The sequence below is a fragment of the Danio aesculapii genome, chromosome 14, assembly GCF_903798145.1.
Source record: "Danio aesculapii chromosome 14, fDanAes4.1, whole genome shotgun sequence".
In the NCBI taxonomy this organism is placed as follows: Eukaryota; Metazoa; Chordata; class Actinopteri; order Cypriniformes; family Danionidae; genus Danio; species Danio aesculapii.
In genome coordinates this window covers 36,606,601-36,627,088 of record NC_079448.1, presented here as the reverse complement: position 1 = coordinate 36,627,088, position 20,488 = coordinate 36,606,601, and the positions used below count along the sequence as shown (strand labels likewise).

The window sequence follows — 20,488 nt, the reverse complement described above, 5'->3', positions numbered from 1 at the left end:
AATTACTTAAAATCTATGTTTGTTCGTTTCCCGGACATGTTAGTTTTTATTGTCTCTGACTGCATGCACGAGGTACATAACTATTGCTTATCCGTTTGTAACCTTTGTACAGCAGCGGGTGAACAGCCAGCTGCGGTCTTTGAGTTAATGTTGCAACTTTATTAATATTCATGAACCTTGCAGCCAATAGGGAATTAGCACGACGGACATTGGTTTGCTAAACAAAATATTTAATTAAGTTAGGCAGGACGCACGCCAAAGGAGAAGTGGTAATGATATCCTCATACACTGCTGTACATTTGTTGTAGCCTAAATATGAGTGTTATGAAGTCTTTTTCTGCATAAACAGATCCAGGCACCACAGAAATTATGGGAAGACGACGTTTCATTCATACACACGCTTAGGTTGGATATGTCTTAACTATATTTTCGTATTGCTCACTTTAGAGTTTTATACATTAGCAAATTACAGTTCGTTCTCCTATATTTCTGTTTGCATATTGACAAACTCCATCCTTATTTTCATTCTCATTTGCAGCGTACACTCATAAATAAAGGTGGAGTTGTCACTGGGGCAGTACCTTTTCAAAAGACACATATTTGTACCTAAAGAGTCCAAAGTGGTACCTCAAAGGTGCATTTTAGCGCAATGTACCTAAAAAGTACCTTTGAGGTGCCATTATGACAAATATGTACTTTAGAAAAGGTACTGCCAGTGACAGCTCCGTATTTCTGAGTGTACGAGGTTTGGAAAAATGAATTAATACCCTATATTTTTAAGAAGTATCTGCATTGTCTTCATTTATTTGATTAAACATACAATTAACAGTAATATTGAGAAATAATTAATATAAAAATAAAATTATCTGCTACACATGTTAAAAAAGTCGTGCTGCTTTATACTTTTCGTGAAAACCATAATATATTACCAATCTAAAGTGCGTGTTTTATTCTTCAACTAAACACATCAAATTGATCAATAGTAACACTTTTTTTGTCAAAAAAAAAATCATAAATTTCTTTAACTTTTATCAACGAATATTGAAAAATGTAGCTTTACATTACATTTTAAACCGTAATACATACATACATACACACACATATATATATATCACACACATCATTTAAATTTTTTAATAGGCTAATACTTCACAGTATTATTTTTTCATTCTATATTTGATCAAATTAACACACTTATGTTACAATTGTTTATATTTTCAGACCATAGCCTACTACATAAGAAATAAGACACATAAACGAACAAGTTGATTAGTTTAGAATATTTTAATATATAGCATTATGTACAGAAATGGCAAACAAGAAAAAGTGCAGGTGTTCTTCGAATAACAGTTTTAGGCGTGTTTTACTTTGGTCCTCGAGGTCTACGCCTGTTATGACCATGGCTTCCGTGTCTGCGGGTGCAGACGTGTTTGACAGTGACCTGGGAGCAGTTCTCGCACTTTACTGTGCAGCACCAGTGGAACTTGCAGTTGCAGCTGCTCACAACCTCCGTGCGCCTTTCCTCCACCCGCAGACCGCACTCATGGCACAGTCTGCGGCAGCTTCGCCTTTCCCATTGAGACAAACTTTCCCCGTGTTGCACGCACTCCCGACCCTCTGTGCCAGGAAGTCCAAGGCTCAGGTTTTTGGCACAATAATCCGGCGAATCCTCCAGATATATGAGCTCTGTTCGGGCGATGGAGCCGAACGCGTCTGTCATGGTCACGCGGTTGTCTGCGCTGTTGCCTGCGCGCATCCGTCTCTTGTCCATCTCGAGTTTCTGGGCCTGATCGTGCTTCACTTTCAGGTAATTGCCAATCTCACGGAAGTCTGAAAGTTGCATCCAGCATGTCTGCATTGTGCAACTTTCTGACATGCCATGGCACCTACAAATCCTCTTCATTGTCGCTTTTACAGCCTAGAACAGGAACAGAAGACTTCTTATTTTACACATCTTGTGCGTAGAAAAAACAACATTTACACACGACGTTTCAGTAGCCACAAAAGTGGTTTTAAGAATTATATTGTCACGAAAAGAAATGGCCTGGTCCTGAGGTAAAGAACGGATGGACGCATCACCAAATACAATCGACCATTTCACCTTTATATAGATTTACGCAGTACAATTAAATCACAATTGTTGGTATTGATTTGTTATGGTGTCTTTAAAAAGGTTTTTAAAACTTTTATCTCCCTTTGTAGGGTCTATCAATGTGGTATGGTAAGATGAACCGTTGCTTTAAAGATGCTGGTGTGTAACCTGGCGCTCTGGTTAATAAAAACCCTGCTTTCTTATAGGAGACACTGTAGCAGGAGTTACTTCTCTCAGTTTGATTTGAGAAGTTACGTGAACTGTAGAGCTCCAAATGATAGACAGCGCTAATAGTCAGAATAGTCAGAATATATTAACAGGGCTATTATAAGCAGATCGTATTTAGGAGAAGACTGCTTTATGTTTTTGATTAAACAAGCCTACATAAAATAAGTACACATTGCAAATTTGGCGCCCCCCAGCGGATTGGGCTATATGCTTGTATGGGCCTAATAGCTTATTATTAATGATATTGACATTATTATTAATAGTAAAATTATCCAGATTCAGGTATAACTTATAAATAATTTCACTCATGCCCCCCTTACTTACCAAACGTCCAGCTTCATTATTGTGAAGATTAACTGCTGCTCGGGAGTCTTGTCCAGTCTCAAGCGCATCCACGTATTGTTTAGAAATTCTCTCTCCAAAATCCACGTTGTCGCTACATCCTCCCCATAGCCAGCCACGGCCCCCTAAAAGTAAATAGATGAATGCGTCGTGACTGATATGAATACAGTAAACAGCCAGCTTTAATTCCATCACTGAATATTTAGTCGTCTTTTTTGTTTATAATTAAATAGGCTTGACTATATTAGGATGTTTTAATAATGTTATTAAAAGTTCTTACCAAGTATAATGTTCTTACCTAGTCTGCCGTTCCTTGAACTGTCACACCCGCATTCGTTTAGATCTCCAAGACTGCAGTTTCTGGTTAAAGTGTACATAACGCCGGCTGCGCTTATTGCATGGACAAATGACGATTCTCTTGTTGCTAGAGGTGCAATATGGGCATGTTGTTATTTTACAGGCGTTGTTTTTAATTTTAGAGGTATACAGCATACACTTATGGATGTCTTACCACTTCTCAAGCCTTTATGAGTAGCGAGTTGCAGAGCGTTGTCCGGGCAGTTCCACCTGTCCCATGCAAACTGGTGTTTGCACTCATGTATCCCACTCTGTGCCCCAACCCGCACACTATTTGCATAGGTAAGATAAGCCTGGAAAGATAGGAAAAGATATGGGGTTTTTGACACTCACGCTTCGCCACAAATCAAATGATCTGGTGCTCGACATGTTTTGTTCCGTATATTAAATTTAAGGTAGTCGTATTTTTTTTAAGTTAAAGAAAATTTACCTTTGGCCCAGTCATCAGCAAATTGTTCATCGTCCTATAAAAGGAAAAGTTAAAACAAAAACAAAAAACGCGTTAACAAAAGCAAAAATGTTTACATTATCGCAGTTGATGATCCACTAATGCACACTTACCATGTGTGTCCAAGGATAGCTTTGTCCAAAATAAGAAATAGAAAGGCCCAAAGGAAGAAGTAAGCCATTATTTTAAATCCAAATTGAGAAGGCAGGCAATGTACTGATTCGAGGAAGTGATGCGCGCGCCGTCGTGTACTTTATATTCCTCCAAAGGGGGTCAGAAGGCAGAATACCTATTGTTGCAGGATTCCTGTCAAGCTATTGGTCCATACTTCACAGCCAAGTCAAGGAAACGCCTCCAGAACTTCAAAGGATGCTAATACACGACAGATGATTCTCCCTCTGCGGGCATGGTCCCCAAGTTGCTGGGGCAGATGCATTATTCAAGTGTGGTTAGGTGAGATTTTACACCTTTAATTTACCAATAAACATTTTAACCAATGGCATCCAAATTAAATTGACAACTCGGAGATGGTGATTTTCGTTTTAAATATTTAATGTGCTTCCCACTAAAAAATAAGTCAATTTAATATTTACATATAAACAATGTGCGTTTTAAAATAATAACAATATAAAATAATTGCCTTAAATAAGTTCCATAAAAACACAACACTTAAGCCTCATCGTGAAACACTGCACACTGTCAAGTGATCTGCGCAAGCAAAAAAATACAAACATTTTTGTAAGCAACAAAATCTGTGATCTAATGTCGAGAACGAAAAAGTGCAAATAATGAACTTCAAAATTAGAACTTAAATAATTTCAATTGACAGTGGGAACGAGAAAGCCCCTGTGTCTTATATAGGGCTTCAGTTTACATTTTGCTTGTAGAAATATACAGAAAATTAACATTTGTTAAAATCTCATAAAATATATTTACATTAGAAATGTACAGCTTTACACATTTGTAAAGAGGATTACTTCATCCATGACGCGTGTGTTGTCTTTTACGTGAATGGTTGTGCGGCCTGCGATTTCTGTGCCTTTTTGCGCAAAAATACCTGGTGACGGTTTGAGTGCATGTTTCGCATTTGACTGTGCAGCACCAGTGAAATTTACAGTTACAGCTGCTCACAGTCTCAATCCTCCTCTCTTCCACTTTCAGGCCACATTCGTGGCATAGCCGCCTGCAGCTTCTTCTCTCCCATTGAGAAAGATTCTTCCCGCTTTGTAGACATTCCCTGCCTTCAGTTCCATGTAGTCCCACACTGAGGTTTTTCACGCAGTAATCAGGTGAATCTTCCATAAAAATGAGTTCTGTGCGCGCAACGGCGCTGAACGTGTCCGCTATTGCGCCACGGTTGTCCGCGCTATTGCCTGCCCTCATCCTAATTTTATCCATCTCCAACTTCCGTGCTTGATCATGTTTGATTTTTAAATAGGAGCCAATATCTCTGAAATCAGCAAGCTGCATCCAGCATGTCTGAATACTACAGCTTCCAGACAAACCATGACACTTACAGGTCCTTTTGAGTGTTGCTTTGACAGCCTGAAATACATTAAAAATACATGAGAAATATGCACATGCGTTGTAAAAATGAGTTATTTTGTTAAAGTAGAGATTGAAATGAACAAACTCAAAGGTACTTACAAGTCGACCAGCTTCATTGTTATGCAGGTTGACCGCGGCGCGAGAGTCGTGACCATTTTCCAGCGCGTCTACAAATTGTTTAGCAATTCTTTCTCCAAAGTTAACATTGTCACTGCAACCTCCCCAAACCCATCCACGACCACCTTCGAAATATAAAAAAGTTTCACGTTATTGGTGTGAAAACTTACTTATACGTAATAATAATAATAATAATAATAATAATAATAAATTGATCTTACCAATTTTTCCGATCTTAGAGTCGTCACAGCCACAGTTTTCGAAGTCTCCCATGCTACAGTTTTTCGTCAAAGTGTACATAACTCCAGCAGCACTTATAGCATGTACAAATGCGGTCTCTTTGGTGGCTAAAGAAACAAACAAGCGAACAAAAATGTTTAAAAGAAATTTAGGTCAAATTTAAACAATCTGGTTCTCCTTGCGTGGAGAAAAAAATAATCACCGACTTGCATTTTAAAAGTTACTACTTCAGTTTATATATATATATATTACCAATTATTACCTGATAAACAGACCTACAGTAGTCAACATTTGAGGGGGATCAAAACATTTTGAAAAAATGTTCTAAAAATATTCAACAACATTCTTGTTATAGGGCAACTTTGAAAATAATTTTTGATCCATTTAAAATGCTGACGACTGTATTACGATTTAAAACACCTGTGAGATTATCCTTGAAGTGGTAAAAATGTTAAATAAAATGTATGTATAAAAGTTTACGTTTATAAAATAAATACAAAAAATATTTTATTCGGCTTTGAGTGAAAATATTTATGTAGTCTTGTTTTGACCGCTAGGAGTATAAGTGTGACCAGTTTTACAGGATCATTTAACCCTCGCAATGAACTTTAAAAAAATCGGTGCAAAAATAAGTATACTGTAGTCTGTAGCAGTAGACCTACTGAAAGTCTAAACTTTTTCTCACTCTGATAAACGATTTGAGATTCTAGCTAGAACTCTATATCTTAAAATAAACGTTTTAGAGAATATATTTAAAGCGTATTTTTGATAGGACGAATATACAGCTTACCACTCCGCAGGCCGTTATGTGTCGATAACTGCAGTGCGCTTTCCGGGCAGTTCCACCTGTCCCAAGCGAACTGATGCTTACACTCTTCTATACCACTTTGAGCCCCAGCTTGTACACTGCTGGTGTATGTGAGATAAGCCTGGTGGATGTAAAATATGAGCTTTAATTAGACATCGCGTTTTAGACATCTTTATTTAAAGATGAAATAAGACAAATTGCTGTACAAGAATCAGGTGTAAAAAATGCAATTACCTTTGGTCCTGTCATCAGGAAGTTATTCACGGACCTACATGTAGCAAAAGAACAAGAAAAAGAAGCATGGGTTAACATGGGTTCAGCAAAATAAATAAAAAATCATGAATAAAATAATAGTAATAAATAAAAATATATTAAATATGACTGTACCATGCTGTTGTCGACAGTATGTGACAGCATATAGACATCACCAACGACGCAAAAATCTGGCAAGGGTTCATTGCTGCCTGAGTGATCACTGATTCCTCGATCCTCCCTTCTTGAGATGCAAAGCACAAACACTGAGATGGATACGCAGAAGAGACAGAAGACAAGTGACTGAGTGCTTGAATAAGCAAGGCATTTATACCTGTCGCCAACTTTGAGTGACAGGGATCTCCCAAGCTTTGACAATTCGCTGTGAAAAGACCTCGAGGTCGACAGTGAAATTGTGCAGCCTTAATTGCACTTCAAAGAATTAGCACTCTCCACTAAGCCCTTAAGTCTATTTTTCATTACACTATATATTTCCTGGGGATGTTATGTTTTAGTATGATTTTCGACAAATGTTTAGAAATAAAAAAATATTTAAATGCCTACTTGCATCCGTTCAAAGTTATTTTGCCAATTTAATGCGCTAACGTTTGCGTAGACAGATTGAAATGAACTGTCCGAAAGACATCAACTGTTTAGTTAATAACCCTTCATTAGACTTGGCCGTTGATGGTGTAGTGTATTCATGAATGGGCAGGTTGTTGATTCCGTACTGGACATGTATACTGGACATGCATTTTTGCATCAGAATAGCTCTTTTATTTCCCTTCTCGAATTAAGAGTTTATTAGCAATATATAAAAAAAAGTTCAGAAATAATACACAATCCAATACACAATATATTTGCATCGTCACAACATTTGAAATTTCAGATGATTTAGTTTGGTTTCTTGAACTAAGATTTTATTTGTCTCTTAGGATAGTTTTCACCGGGAAATGACACTGGAATGTAAGGGGATGCTCTACATTGTATACAAAAAGCCATAAAATGATTCGGCTCCGTTCGCTAAGGGCCATGCAAATAACATGTAACACGTCTACGCCTCTGACACTCTGGTGTTAATAGAAGACCAGCTGATCCCCTGGGAACAGCTCTGGTGTGAAACATGTCTAAAATGTAATCGCATCGGATGTATGGATTAGTTTTTTATTTGCAAAAAAAGTAAATAAATAAAAAAATATTTTAAAAATAATAAACAATACTATTTATATGTCAGAATGGACAGTTTGCCATATGTTATTCAATAATTTAGTCATATGTAGACAGACTACTTGTCTTATTCATTAAAAAGTAACAAGAACAAACTCCATATGAGTCACAAAAGTTTTCATAAGTTAGTGTTTAGTGATGATTTAACAAAATTAAATTATGTGCCATATAAGAAATTCAACAGATAAGCTAATTTACACCAAGTTATTATTTGTCACCAGGGGATCAACAGCTGAGCAATGTAAACAAAAGGATAATCATGAGGGTGATTATATTTCATCATTTTACTTTCGATAACATTTGCGATTAATTAATACGCCATATGGAGATGTCAGTTTATATACTGTTGCTCGTGGAAGATTAATTGTAGAAACCACGTATTGGCCTCTTCGAATCAACCACCACAGCCACTCAAAATCCCTTTTCAAAACAACATTTTTTTAATGGTCGGAAAATGGTTTAACCAATGCTGCGGGGTGGAAGACAATGGAGGGACGCGCAAGTGAGGATAATCCCACTAATTGGACATCATCAAGTCAACGAGCTGCCTGAAACCCAAATTCCCACACCTACTTGTCACAAAACAAACTCGTATTAAACAATGATCTTGCGCTCGGAGAACTAACCTAAGCGGAGCCGTCGTGCAATAAACGGCCGCAGAATGATTTTATGGAGTAACACTACAATGACATCGCTTATTCTCACGCCTGAAAGCACGTAATTTACAAATACGGGCAATAATCAGAAAGTAAGGCTTAAAACTGGCTAGAAGACCATCACCAGAGCGTTTACTGGTATATCATGACTCACCTTGCTGCACAGATGATCCATTTTGACGAGCCACTCACAGAAGCTCAGGTGCAGTTCATTAGCCATCTTGTGTTAAGGCATATCGCCATGTTTCGTGAATAAAAGACTACCCGAGGTGATAAAATATAAACCTTTTAGGTTAAGAGTTTTAAAAATGTTCTGGGTTCTTGTATAACTTAACGATAAAAATAGCGATAAAAATATAACTTTACTTTTAGCGTCAACGATTACACGAATAACCTTTAAAATGAACGGAAACTTCTTTACATTAAAGGTTTGGGGTTTTTTGGATTATACATTTGGTCTTCACATAGAAGAATTCTGAAAGTTCCGTCATTTCTTTAAGAAAGAAAAAATGATATCCCAATGCTTATAGAAAGCTCTATTATTTGGTAAAAACGAGCTTTATGACATTGACACATTCACATTATTATACAGAAAAGACAAGTTAAGTGTTTGCTAAGCAACTTGGATTGTTCAGACTAATTATACACTCGTTACCTTCTGTGTTGTTTTTAAACTCTGTTAACTTTATTGGTTTTAGTTATGTCAGATTTCCAGAGTGATAAGTTAGTCATAAAACACGATAAGGGCTGGAGAAGCAGTGCGGTTGATGGGTGGCAGGAACAGCGACGCCACTTGAGCCGCGCTTCTCAATAACATCTCGAATATACTTAAGTTCAAAGAGACCATAGGCGCGTCCTCTAGCACCTCATCAGCAGATGTTAATTATAAAAACAAGAATAGCCCAGTTAAATGCATGTAGTATCGGACAATCATTCCAGCTGCAGGCTATGACCTGACGTGAATTTTTATTTTTTAAACACACCATGGATTGGACTAAATTTGGATGGAGGTATCTCATTTAAAAAAAATTATGTGTGTATGTGTGAACAAATATACCTCATGACCTTAGTGGCTTCAGGTGCTATTATTTTTCGAGGCGCTCCCGCTGGCCACACCGCGCAAAAACGCTTGGACAATTTTTAGATCACACATAGTTTATTTACTGTTATTAGTACAATGTTTAAGTTTGTCAGCTAAAAAAGCTAATGTATTTTTTAGGTTAAAAACTAATTAATCTTGTCTTTCATTGCAGAAATCATACAAGCACTTAATTCATGGATTTTTATTATCTCCACCTTTGTTGGATGCACAAGTCAAGGTATGTGTCATTTCTTTTTCTGTCCCAAGTAAGCAACACGTGATATTTGGGGTTTCTAATGTTACATGACATATTATGAATTACAACATTCATGGGGTGAGAGCATTAATAATATTGTAAATTCGTTCTTTAAATCATTGAATAGTTAATGTGTGGAAAATGTATGGTCAATTTTTATAGAGTCTGAAAAAGTCATGTTCAGTTCACGATTTATACTGCTTCCATTGTCTAGACATGTTTTCCCATGAATGTCTGGTCAGACACGTTGCCACTGGATTTGTGACTTGATTTTGTGATTGTATGAGAACCTCTTCAAATTATTGTTACTACTTACCCTATATGGGACAACTTGCTCCTCTTTTTTCAGATTAAATGAATTGTGTGTACAATAATGTCATATTTTGACCGGAAGATATACATTTTAAAGAAATGAATACTTTTATTGATCATGAATGCATTAAATTGATCAAAAAGTAACAGTAAAGTTGTTTACATTGATGCAAAACTATCAGTTCACATGCATATATAGGAAAAATTAAGAGATCACTTTAAATTTGGCAGATTCTCTGGCATTCCAGGATTTATTAGAAATGTGTGAGTAAAGTGTTAATATTTGTTTAAAGGCTGTTAATTGTTTTGGAAACATCACAATTGATCAAAATGGCAAAATAAATGTTTTATTTTTTTGTTGCATCTTTATTTTGCAACAATAACAATTGGTTATTTTGTCCTTTTTTTGTTTTTGCTAAATTATATATTTCTGCCAAAAATTATTTTTATTTATCCATAGTTGTTAGTTGTGTGTATATATGTACATAAATGTGTGTGATACAAAGTACATAATATATAATACTAACTAAATAATAATGACTCATTAAAAAAACATTAACAGAAAAAAATGTACATTTTAAATTCATAATATTTCACAAGGTTCACATGTTTTTACCATATTCTTGATCAATAAAATGCAGCCTTGGTGAGCTTAAGAGACATTTAAAAAGAAACACTAAAATATCAGTTGTTAAGAAGACAAGTCATATTTGGCATTTTATTTGTTTTACATTTCACTTGTCTTTATTTCATGATGAAACCCTTTTTAAAAATTATAAAAAAAAAAAAACTAATGCACTAAACAGATTTTGGTAAAATACCTATTTTAAACCCTGTCTCACATCCTCCCCCTTCATCACACACCCATTCATAAGCCCCAGTGACTCCAATCGCCATGTTAACCATGCATCACGTGGGGCAATAGCACCCTTTAAACAGAAATAAGGATTGTAATATCTGCCATGTCAGAAGTACATGTATTGTGCTTGTCTTCTCCTCGTCTCCTAGGTTACGGAGTAGCATCTCCTTTCCTCTCCTGTTCGATAGCTGAAAACAGATTAAATGTAAACAATGCTTATTATTGTATTTATTGTGAATGTAAAGCTTCTTATGAAAGGGAGATGTATTAGAAGGATGGTCATGCCAAAGATTGTGGCATTATTGCAAATAAGATGCTTATTCACATGGGGAATTCTGCAAGCAGGCTTAGGGCTGCACTGCAATGCTGATGAAGGATTTTGAGCTGACACCCATCTGCTGACATAAGAAGCTGAAAAAAGAGGCAGTGTGATAGTGCAAGAAAAATAGAGAAGGAAATGGGAATGCAGAGGGGCCTGCAACAAATTGATAAATAAAGACAGAACACTGCAGAGAAATAAAAGGCAGATGGAAGAGAGAAAAAAAAAAAGACCAACACCACACCCAATATGAGTGGACACACCGTATGCTGTAATGCAACACACAGACACACACTCACTCTCTTTGGTGGGAAGAGGGTTCTTCTCTTTTGTCTCAGTCTTCTTCAGCTTGGTTTTGTCAAACCTGGCGATTTCTGTGAGGTCTGGCTTGTCAGACATGTTTGCTGCCAGCAGAGATGACAGATATGACTTAGTGCATTGACCTTGCTTTTGTCTCTTATGTGCTCTTACATGAGGATATAACTTGCTCTGTGTTTTTAAACACAATATTTTAGCACGGTTCCCATTCTGATTAAGTATTGCATATATTTTTAATGCAAATAGCATGTTACGTAACATACAAGATGCATTAAATGGTATATTTTTTTTTAAGGAAAGTATATCGGATGCTTCAGGAAGAAATATTTCCGTCACATGTACATGTGTGATGGTAGCATGTAGCACACGTGTGTTATGCAGCGCTGCTAACCGCCCACCTAGCCATGCATCTTAACATGCACACCAGCATATTCCATTCCTTCCTTCCTTTATTAGATCTATATCTTTGTTGCTGTTGTTTTTTTCTCTTCCAGATTTCATCCATTTTAGTATATACCAGCCATTCCCCCCCACATGCTACACTGCAGTGTCTTACGCACGAAGAATAGCCATCCATTTTCCTACAGCCAGTGCTAGTTTGCCATCTCCATTTGTCGCATTAGTCGCACTAAACCCACAAGCACATGCATTAGCTTTTGTTAAGCTTGACAAAAGGCTTACCGTAGGGCACAGAAGTGGCTGTATCCACTGGCTGGTAGAAAGAGAGGAGGACGGCGTGTCTGCTGAGATTAGACTGCGTCTGCTGGTGTCTGTGTGTCCGCTTGGGCGTGGAATTATGAGGAGAGAGAGGAAAAGAGGGAGGGAGGGATGCTGAAGAGATGTAGTCAGCCTGTCCTTTCTGTATCATTAGTAAACATTCATGCTTCAGACATACAGCACCTTTGTGATGAATTAGTAAAGATGGGATATGACCAATAGTGCGGACATTAGGACTGCATGCATGGTTTGTGCCACAGCTGTCTGATGGGGGTTGGGATGTCAGACTGACCCTGAGTCATGTCTCGTTTTAACATGAGCCGAGGGGGAGCACTGTTTTACTGTTTTAACATTACTTCCTTTTTAATATGATTAAATGACAATTCTTGGAAATGAATCATTGATGGAAATCAAGTTAAGTGGTAAAGTATTATGAGATGCATCTATGCATGCCTGAGGGTGAAATGGTACCATATTCTTATGCTTGGTCAGTGATTACATACTCATAAGGTCTTTCGTAAGCGTGACATCATTCATATTTCAGTAAAACCAGTCAGCCTAGGGAAGGACATAGTGTTATAATTATACAGGATATATAGGGATATTTATGATAAATATATGTAACAGTATAGCTCATTTGTGAATTTAATGTTTTTTTATGTATATGTTTGTTTAATTTATTAGTTTTTATTGTAAGCCGCCTTGATTGTAAAAAATTTACTTTTTTAAAAATATTTGATTAAATATATATACCACTTTGATACCCTTTTTTGTCAAGGATGAGACTTTAATTAGTGTTTTATTTATTAATGATAATGATGATAATAACAATAATGATAAAAATTGTATTATTCAGAGGGATCATTTTAAATAAAAGTGTATAAAGTACTGGTAAAATGTTTACAATAACAATTGTGGGGATGAAGTGCAAATGTGGGTGTTCCAGTGCCACTTGGGGTAACAGACATATTTACATAAAAATGAAACAACATTATTCTCACTTGATCGGGACTCTCTAATCTGGCCGATCTAATGAACCAATCACAATTGTTTGTTTACGAGTTTACAAGCAGAGGACATAAAAGGACATTTTTTCATATAGATAGATAGATAGATAGATAGATAGATAGATAGATAGATAGATAAGTGATTTTTTTTTTTCTTCTCCTTACCAATTTTTTCCATCTGTTTTATCCTATTTTCTGTAAAGCTGCTTCTGACAATTTACATTTCCGCACTCAATGGTTAAAAGAGACCTGTTAGAGGAGTTACGTGCAACATCTTTAATTGATTCTCTTAGGTAAGGAGAGATCACCATTTTAGTATCATACTTTAAGAGTAAATGTGCTTTATGCGTTATAAAGCTTAAAGCATCAGAATTGGTACTTTGTATCGGCCGATCACTATGACAAGGAATTGGTACTCAGTATCAGCTGCAAAAATCCTGATTAGAGCATCCCTACTTATTAAAATATAAAATACGTCAGCAAAGAGAGTATGAGAGAGTTACAATGATTGACATTTTATCATTTTTTTGATACTTGAACACCCTTTGTTTACTTTTATTTGCAGACATTCATGAACCGACATCTTTCAATTGTAAATTAAAAATTTGACTCTAACATTAATTTTGTTCTTACAGTTTGAGTATATTTGCTAAATTGTATTCTTTACACCAGTCCCATTTGTTAATTGTTTTGATTTGTCCAATACATAAGTTTAATCCAGATCTTTTTCCTGCATTTATTTGTCAATTCACTTGCCTGTCCTCTTTACAATAATCTTGCCATAAACTCATCTTCTGTTCATCTGTTCTGAGAGAATGCTAAAACTTTAGATATTGTTTGAGCTTTTGCAGTCGAGCTTGATATAGGAACTCAATAGCTCCAAAGCTCGATAGGATTGTGTAGATACAATTTTGTAATTACAAATTCTTTCTTTCCCACAAGAATGTGTTTACATGTGTCTAAAAAAGAATACAAATAAAAAAATTGTACTGAAAATACCATTTTAGGTAATACATGTATGCACTTGTGTTTTGATCAAGGTCCAATGTAGATGACGGTGTGACACTAGACCAGAAGATGGCGATATTTCATTTCAGCAGCATAGCGCAGTTCAGTGCATTTCTGCGTAACCCATTTTGTATCTTATCAGCAACTTTGCATGAATTAAAAAAAAAAGGTTATTGTTTTTAGCATGGGTATACTACATTATTCCTGTTATTAAATATTACTCCTATTAAAAATTATTATATAAAATATAATATAAATTATATATAATATATTAATTGTACACTACTGGTAAAAAGTTTTTTTTTTTTATTGCAATTTTCGAACACAGAACAAACAAGGGCAATAACATAACATTAAACTCACATCAAAATAATACAATATAAAAAAACAAAACAATTATATTAAAGAGAATATTTATCGTTTTATAATAATTAAGTTCTTCTTGCTTTGGTATTTTTAGTTTCTTTTATTGTAGGTAGGTAATGACCTATTTTAAAGTGAGTTATATTAGTTTTTTTCACTGCCCATATATTTATAAATAAAAAGTTTTCCATATATAATGAGCAAATTAACAATATACCAACTTTAAGTCAATTGTATTCTCATAACTATTTTGAACAGTTATTTTATAGTCCAATAACATTTCACAATTTTACAGTTTGTACTGCATTTTTGATGAAATAAATGTGGCCTTTGTGGGCAGGATAAGCTTATTTTAAAATCCTACTGACCCCAAACTTTTGACCAAAAGTGTATGTGTAATCATTTTTATAGGGATTACTGAATAATAATGACACGTTAAGAAAAAAAGATCTGACAAAACATCTTGGGCGACACGTTCCATGGTAAGACGGGAATGTATTGTCCCTAGAAGTAAAACCTCTTTTGGCCAATTGTCTTTTGTTACAGAGCCACAAGTCTCTTCCAACAGAATTGATCACATGCACAGACTGACGTTTTCATGCCTGACCAGGAGATGTTTTTTGTCAAAACAAATTTGTACACACCGAGTGTTATGTTTAATTTGTCTGTTTAGTCTGTATGTTTTGTATCTTTTTTTTTTAAAATACATTTTTATTTTATTTTTAAATAAATTATTTATTATTATTATTATTATTATTATTATTATTATTATTATTATTATTATTATTATTTTATTAAGATTTATGTGTCCGGGGACTGCAGGTGAAAAATAGCTACTTTGCTAAAACCTGGCACAACGCATCTTTCCTTTTTGAGGTTAATGTATTTTTGTGCAAACCCCTATTAAATAAAAAAATAAAAAAATGTACTTTTCTTAATATTTCATAAGGTTTATATTTTTACCATATTTTTTGATCAATATGTACTACATTTATGAAATAGTTTTCTTTCAATGTCAAAATGAACTATTTAGCAACTGGAATGAATTGATGGTTGCGTGCCATTTTATTTATAAATATGGTGTTTAAGAAACATCAAAAGTCATGAAATATAACTTTTTAATTTCAGATGATTTGGACGATGATTCTGATCCAAAATTACCTAAACATGAATTTCTTTCTTTCTGTCTGTCTGTAGTTTATATTAATTTAAAACATTTATTTCCGTTATTAAAGCATTCGCAAAATCCTATTCCCTTACTAAACTAATAAACTTTTTTAAAAATTTTTTTTTTTGGAAATTGTTTTGATGAAAATGGTGCTAAATGTGTAGTGAAGGTTTTAAAACTTGTAGCATGACCTGTTTGTGTACTAATCTGTTGGCATTTTATCCATTCCAAACTATATTTACAGATTCTAAAATCCATTTTGAGTTCATTTTTGTTTAATCCCTTTTATGTTAAGTTCTGTTTCCAAACTAATAACTGCATGTTAAATGTAAACAATTGCTTTGGATTTAAATGAAACTAAATAAATATCACAAAAAATTAATGACAGATTATTATCTGATTTAAAGCTAGTTATCAAGCTAAATGCCTTTTGTGTATACTATTATCCCATGTATCTCTGCAAATTCGAGAATACATATCCTCTTGCGAGTCTCATTAATTCTCAGTTAGGGAGTTTGCAATTCCTCTAAGCTGGAGACATCAGGACGTGCCAGATCCCGCTTGTTGTCTAAAGTCTGAGCTGGCAGGAGGCTAAAAGCTCCATCCATAACCTTCAGTCTGGCTCCAGCTCCTTCCATTAACCTTTGAGCTGTAAATGCTAGCGGTTTGGAGATTTGGGGCCAGAGTCCATTGATAAGGTCAATCAGACATCCAATTTACCTCATGAAAAGGCCAGAACAAACCAACAGAATCTCCCTGTCTTTAGTGTTTTGTCAGCTTACACTAACTCACGGCTACGTTACTCGCTCATATCAACTTCTCTCAAATTAGAAGTGCACTTGAGTAACTTCTTGTAAGCGATTATATGGCATATGACCACATGGTGGCAGTGTAAGTATAGTTATCTTAATCATGTGGCTAGAAGGTGTGTCGAGCTTTTAAAAAGTGTAAGGTTCTTGGTTGTCACTTGTGAAATATTATCTATTGACTTTCTTTTACAGTTTGTTAGTATGTACGATAAATACTTGGAATTATTAATTTATTTTTTATATATTTATTCAGTTATTTTTGGATTTTCAGACACAACCCATAAATAAATCTCATACATGTAAATATATGCAAATTACACATAACATTTCAGATTTTAATTTTACATTTATAAGATGTCATACGACATATATTTCAGATATTGCAAAAATGGCTGCTTTTACATATATAAAAATACATATGTATATGCATATATGTTCATATATGAACGCATAATTCCAGCTAATATTTGAACACTTACACATTTGTAATTCCAATGGTTGGGGGGAAATATAATATAAATTTATGTATGTATAAATGTATATACGCTCACTGGCCACTTTATTAGGTACACTTACTAGTACCCGGTTGCACCCCCTTCTGCCTTTAGGTATTAGAAGGTATTAGAGGTATGCCTCAGAGATTTTGGTCCATATTGACATGATAGCATCACGCAGTTGCTGCAGATTTGTCAGCTGCACATCCATGATGCAAATCTCACGTTCCACCACATTCCAAAGGTGCTCTATTGGATTGAGACCTGGTGACTGTGGAGGCCATTTGAGTACAGTGAAGTCATCGTCATGTTCAAGAAACTAGTCTGAGATGAATTCTACTTTGACATGGCACGTTATCCTGCTGGAAGTAGCCATCAGAAGATGGGTACACTGTGATAAAGGGGTGGACATGGTCAGCAACAATACTCAGGTAGGCTGTGGTGTTGACATGATGCTCAATTCGTACTAATGGGCCCAAAGTGTGGCAAGAAAATATCCCCCACACCATTACACCACCAGCAGCAGCCTGAACTGTTGATACAAGGCAGGATGGATCCATTTTTTTTTTCATTGTTGATCCCAAATTTGACCCTACCATCCGAATCCTAAAGCAGAAATAAAGACTCATCAGACCAGGCAACGTTTTTCCAATCTTTATTGTCCATTTTTTGTGAGCCTGTGCGAATTGTAGCCTCAGTTTCATGTTCTTAGCTGACAGGAGTGGCACCCGGTTGTGTGTTCAGAGATGCTCTTCTGCATACCTCGGTTGTAACAAATGGTTATTTTAGTTACTGTTGCCTTTCAGCTTGAACAAGTCTGGCCATTTACCTCTAACCTCGGCATCAACAAGTCATTTGCACCCACAGAACTGCTGCTCACTGGATATTTTCTCTTTTTTGGACCATTCTCTGTAAACCCTAGAGATAGTTGTGCTTAAAAATCCCAGTAGATCAGTAGTTTCTGAAATACTCAGACCAGCCTGTCTGGCACTTTTGCAACAACCATGCTCATTCAAAGTCACTTAAATCACCTTTTTTCCTCAATCTGATGCTCAGTTTGAACTGCAGCAGATCGTCTTGACCATGTCTACATGCCTAAATACATTGAGTTGCTGCCATGTGATTGGCTGATTTAGAAATTATTAACAAGCAGTTGGACATGCATGCATGTATGTATGTGTGAATGAAAGCAGTATTTTTGCAATATTTAAAATGCATATATGAGATTTTAAATATTTGAAATCCAAATGTGAATGTGTATGTCTATATGTAATTTGGATATTGCCATATATCAGATTTCTATGTGGTAAAAACCGTACAATCACAGAACAAAAAGCACTAGCATATGAAATGAAAAACATCAGCTTCACTTTTGCCGTAATTCAAAAGGTATTTTTGCTGAATGTGATGTTATGAACAAAGTGTAATATTAATAATCAATCCTGAATACTTTTTTCTCCAGCATGTAAACCCTTATTTAGATGGATTCTTAAACAGCCACCCAAAATCATATGTAATTGCTGTACTAACCAAGTCCCACAGCATGCCATCAATCCCCATGAGCAGTGGGCGTCTCTGTACAAAGAGCTCACTCAAACGGAGGCAGCACTGAAGAGCTCTGTTAAATGCATTGCTCATGAATGCCCTCAAAGGAGCTTTTTCTATGGTATTATGTTGTCAGTTTAAGGTTATTTTCTTATTCTCTCGTTTTATTTTTGTTTATGACATGCATTGGATCACAGGAAGGATTTTTTTGTATAGAGGAATAGCTATTAATTTACTGCTAGTTTATTCAGCCTCATGCCTTCCAGGATTTTTAGAACATTAAAGATTTGTTTCTGAAACTGCGGCATCAGTGGAGCAAGGAGCTCTTGCTCTGGATTATCATGAACCAGTCTGATCTAATGAAAAAGTAATTATTACAATAATTACAGAAAAGAGTCTAATTAGTTCTCATTCATACAATTTAATTTATGCTAAAATGGACACATTTTAAAAGGTGACGCAAGGTGGTAAATCATGTTTGGTTTCTTCCCCAGACTGATCCCTACACTTCATATTCCCATAGTGAATTTTCTCAGGTTTCACGGGTATGAATTTGAATTTGCCTGAATATTTTTATTTATTTATTTATTTATTTTATTTATTTATTTTTTTTTTGACTCTCAAAGAGCTGGTAGACATTGACTTGCATTTAATGAACCGTTTCTTTTAAAAATTTCAAAATGTTTTACAGAAAAAGTCACCTTGATCTTGAATGGTCTGAAGGTGAATGACAATACATTTTTTTGGTGAATTAATACGTAAATGGTGAAAAGAACACTCGTAGTTTGTATCACAGTATAATGCCATAGATAAATGCACTATAATACACTATGGTGCCGCCATATTTGTACAGTGCTCTCAAGACAAATGTCACTCAACTGCACTAATCAAGACTAAAGCCAATCTGAAGATGCTGGAATTTAGCGCTGTGTACGGGTGTAGTAATGAGCAAACAAAGCATAAAGGCAGAATTTTATAGGTACGATTTAATTTATTACGTTTTTGTATGTTACGACTTTTTGTGCTAAACAAGTAACGTTATTGACGATGATACAGTCTCTTACTGCCCATAAGGCAAAGTAGCACCAACTTGCACTAAATACTCGGCTTATGCTAGTTTTGTCGAATAAAATCTGCAAACCATGTAAATGAAATATGACAAGATGCTGCGGTGCCAGAAACTTGGTCAAGTGAATGAGTTGTTCATTACGGAGATTCATTCATAAACGAATCGCTCTCTCCGTTAGCATTAGAAGTGAAAGCAGGAGAGGAAGTGTGTTTCAGGGCACGGATTAAAATTTAAGAGAATAATACATTTCCATGCACACAAACACATGCTCTTTGTCAACAATGGCCCTCAATGTGGAAAAAATTATGTAAAATTATAATTTTCGTAATTTAAAAAAATATATATATTTGCGAACTGACCACCAGGAAAACTCCCGATCATAGATTTATATGTATGTATCTCTGGCTCTGGATGGCCAGTCCTCCACTGCACCTTGGTCTCTCATTCATTTCAAAGGAGCGCTACACTGTACTAAAATTATTTAGTCTATTGACGCATTCCTTACAAATAGACAACAATAGCGTAGGTGACATGTAATGGAAATGTCTATGGGATAATGTACTTGCTTGTTTTACATTTATGTTGTCACAGTGGGCTAAATGAATGTTTAGATACTTCTTACCTCGCACTCTTTCGCCTTTTAAAAATTGAGCAGTCGCACTGGAGTTTATGCTTTGTCTGTAAAGAGTCAGGCCCAGCACCTTTTATTTGTTTTATTTTAACACCTTTAATCTCAGTCATTTTGACATTTATGAGCTCTTATACATACTCCTCTTTGCAATAGTCTCTGGATGCAAATTAGATTTGTGGGCAAAACTGAAATTTCACAAAACCTTTGTTAAAGAGCC

General features: G+C 35.4%; 3 protein-coding genes across 3 annotated transcripts; all 3 read right to left on the bottom strand.

The window, feature by feature from the left end:
- Positions 1-1,363: 1,363 nt before the first annotated feature.
- LOC130240863 (protein Wnt-8a) lies at positions 1,364-3,648 on the bottom strand. The gene is made up of 6 exons (XM_056472524.1): positions 3,581-3,648; positions 3,450-3,483; positions 3,174-3,312; positions 2,961-3,086; positions 2,645-2,787; positions 1,364-1,918 (listed from the first exon to the last, which is right to left on the bottom strand). The coding sequence occupies exons 1-6, from the start codon at positions 3,646-3,648 to the stop codon at positions 1,364-1,366; spliced, it is 1,065 nt and encodes a 354-aa protein (XP_056328499.1).
- A 797-nt stretch (positions 3,649-4,445) lies between these two features.
- On the bottom strand, positions 4,446-6,653 carry wnt8a (wingless-type MMTV integration site family, member 8a). Its single transcript, XM_056472523.1, has 6 exons — positions 6,568-6,653; positions 6,415-6,448; positions 6,163-6,301; positions 5,354-5,479; positions 5,115-5,257; positions 4,446-5,012 (listed from the first exon to the last, which is right to left on the bottom strand). Exons 1-6 carry the CDS (start codon positions 6,636-6,638, stop codon positions 4,446-4,448), a joined length of 1,080 nt encoding a protein of 359 aa, XP_056328498.1. The 5' UTR covers positions 6,639-6,653.
- A 2,930-nt stretch (positions 6,654-9,583) lies between these two features.
- On the bottom strand, positions 9,584-12,343 carry tmsb2 (thymosin beta 2). The gene is made up of 3 exons (XM_056472210.1): positions 12,142-12,343; positions 11,442-11,546; positions 9,584-11,011 (listed from the first exon to the last, which is right to left on the bottom strand). The coding sequence occupies exons 1-3, from the start codon at positions 12,326-12,328 to the stop codon at positions 10,974-10,976; spliced, it is 330 nt and encodes a 109-aa protein (XP_056328185.1). The 5' UTR covers positions 12,329-12,343; the 3' UTR covers positions 9,584-10,973.
- Between the last annotated feature and the right edge of the window lie 8,145 nt (positions 12,344-20,488).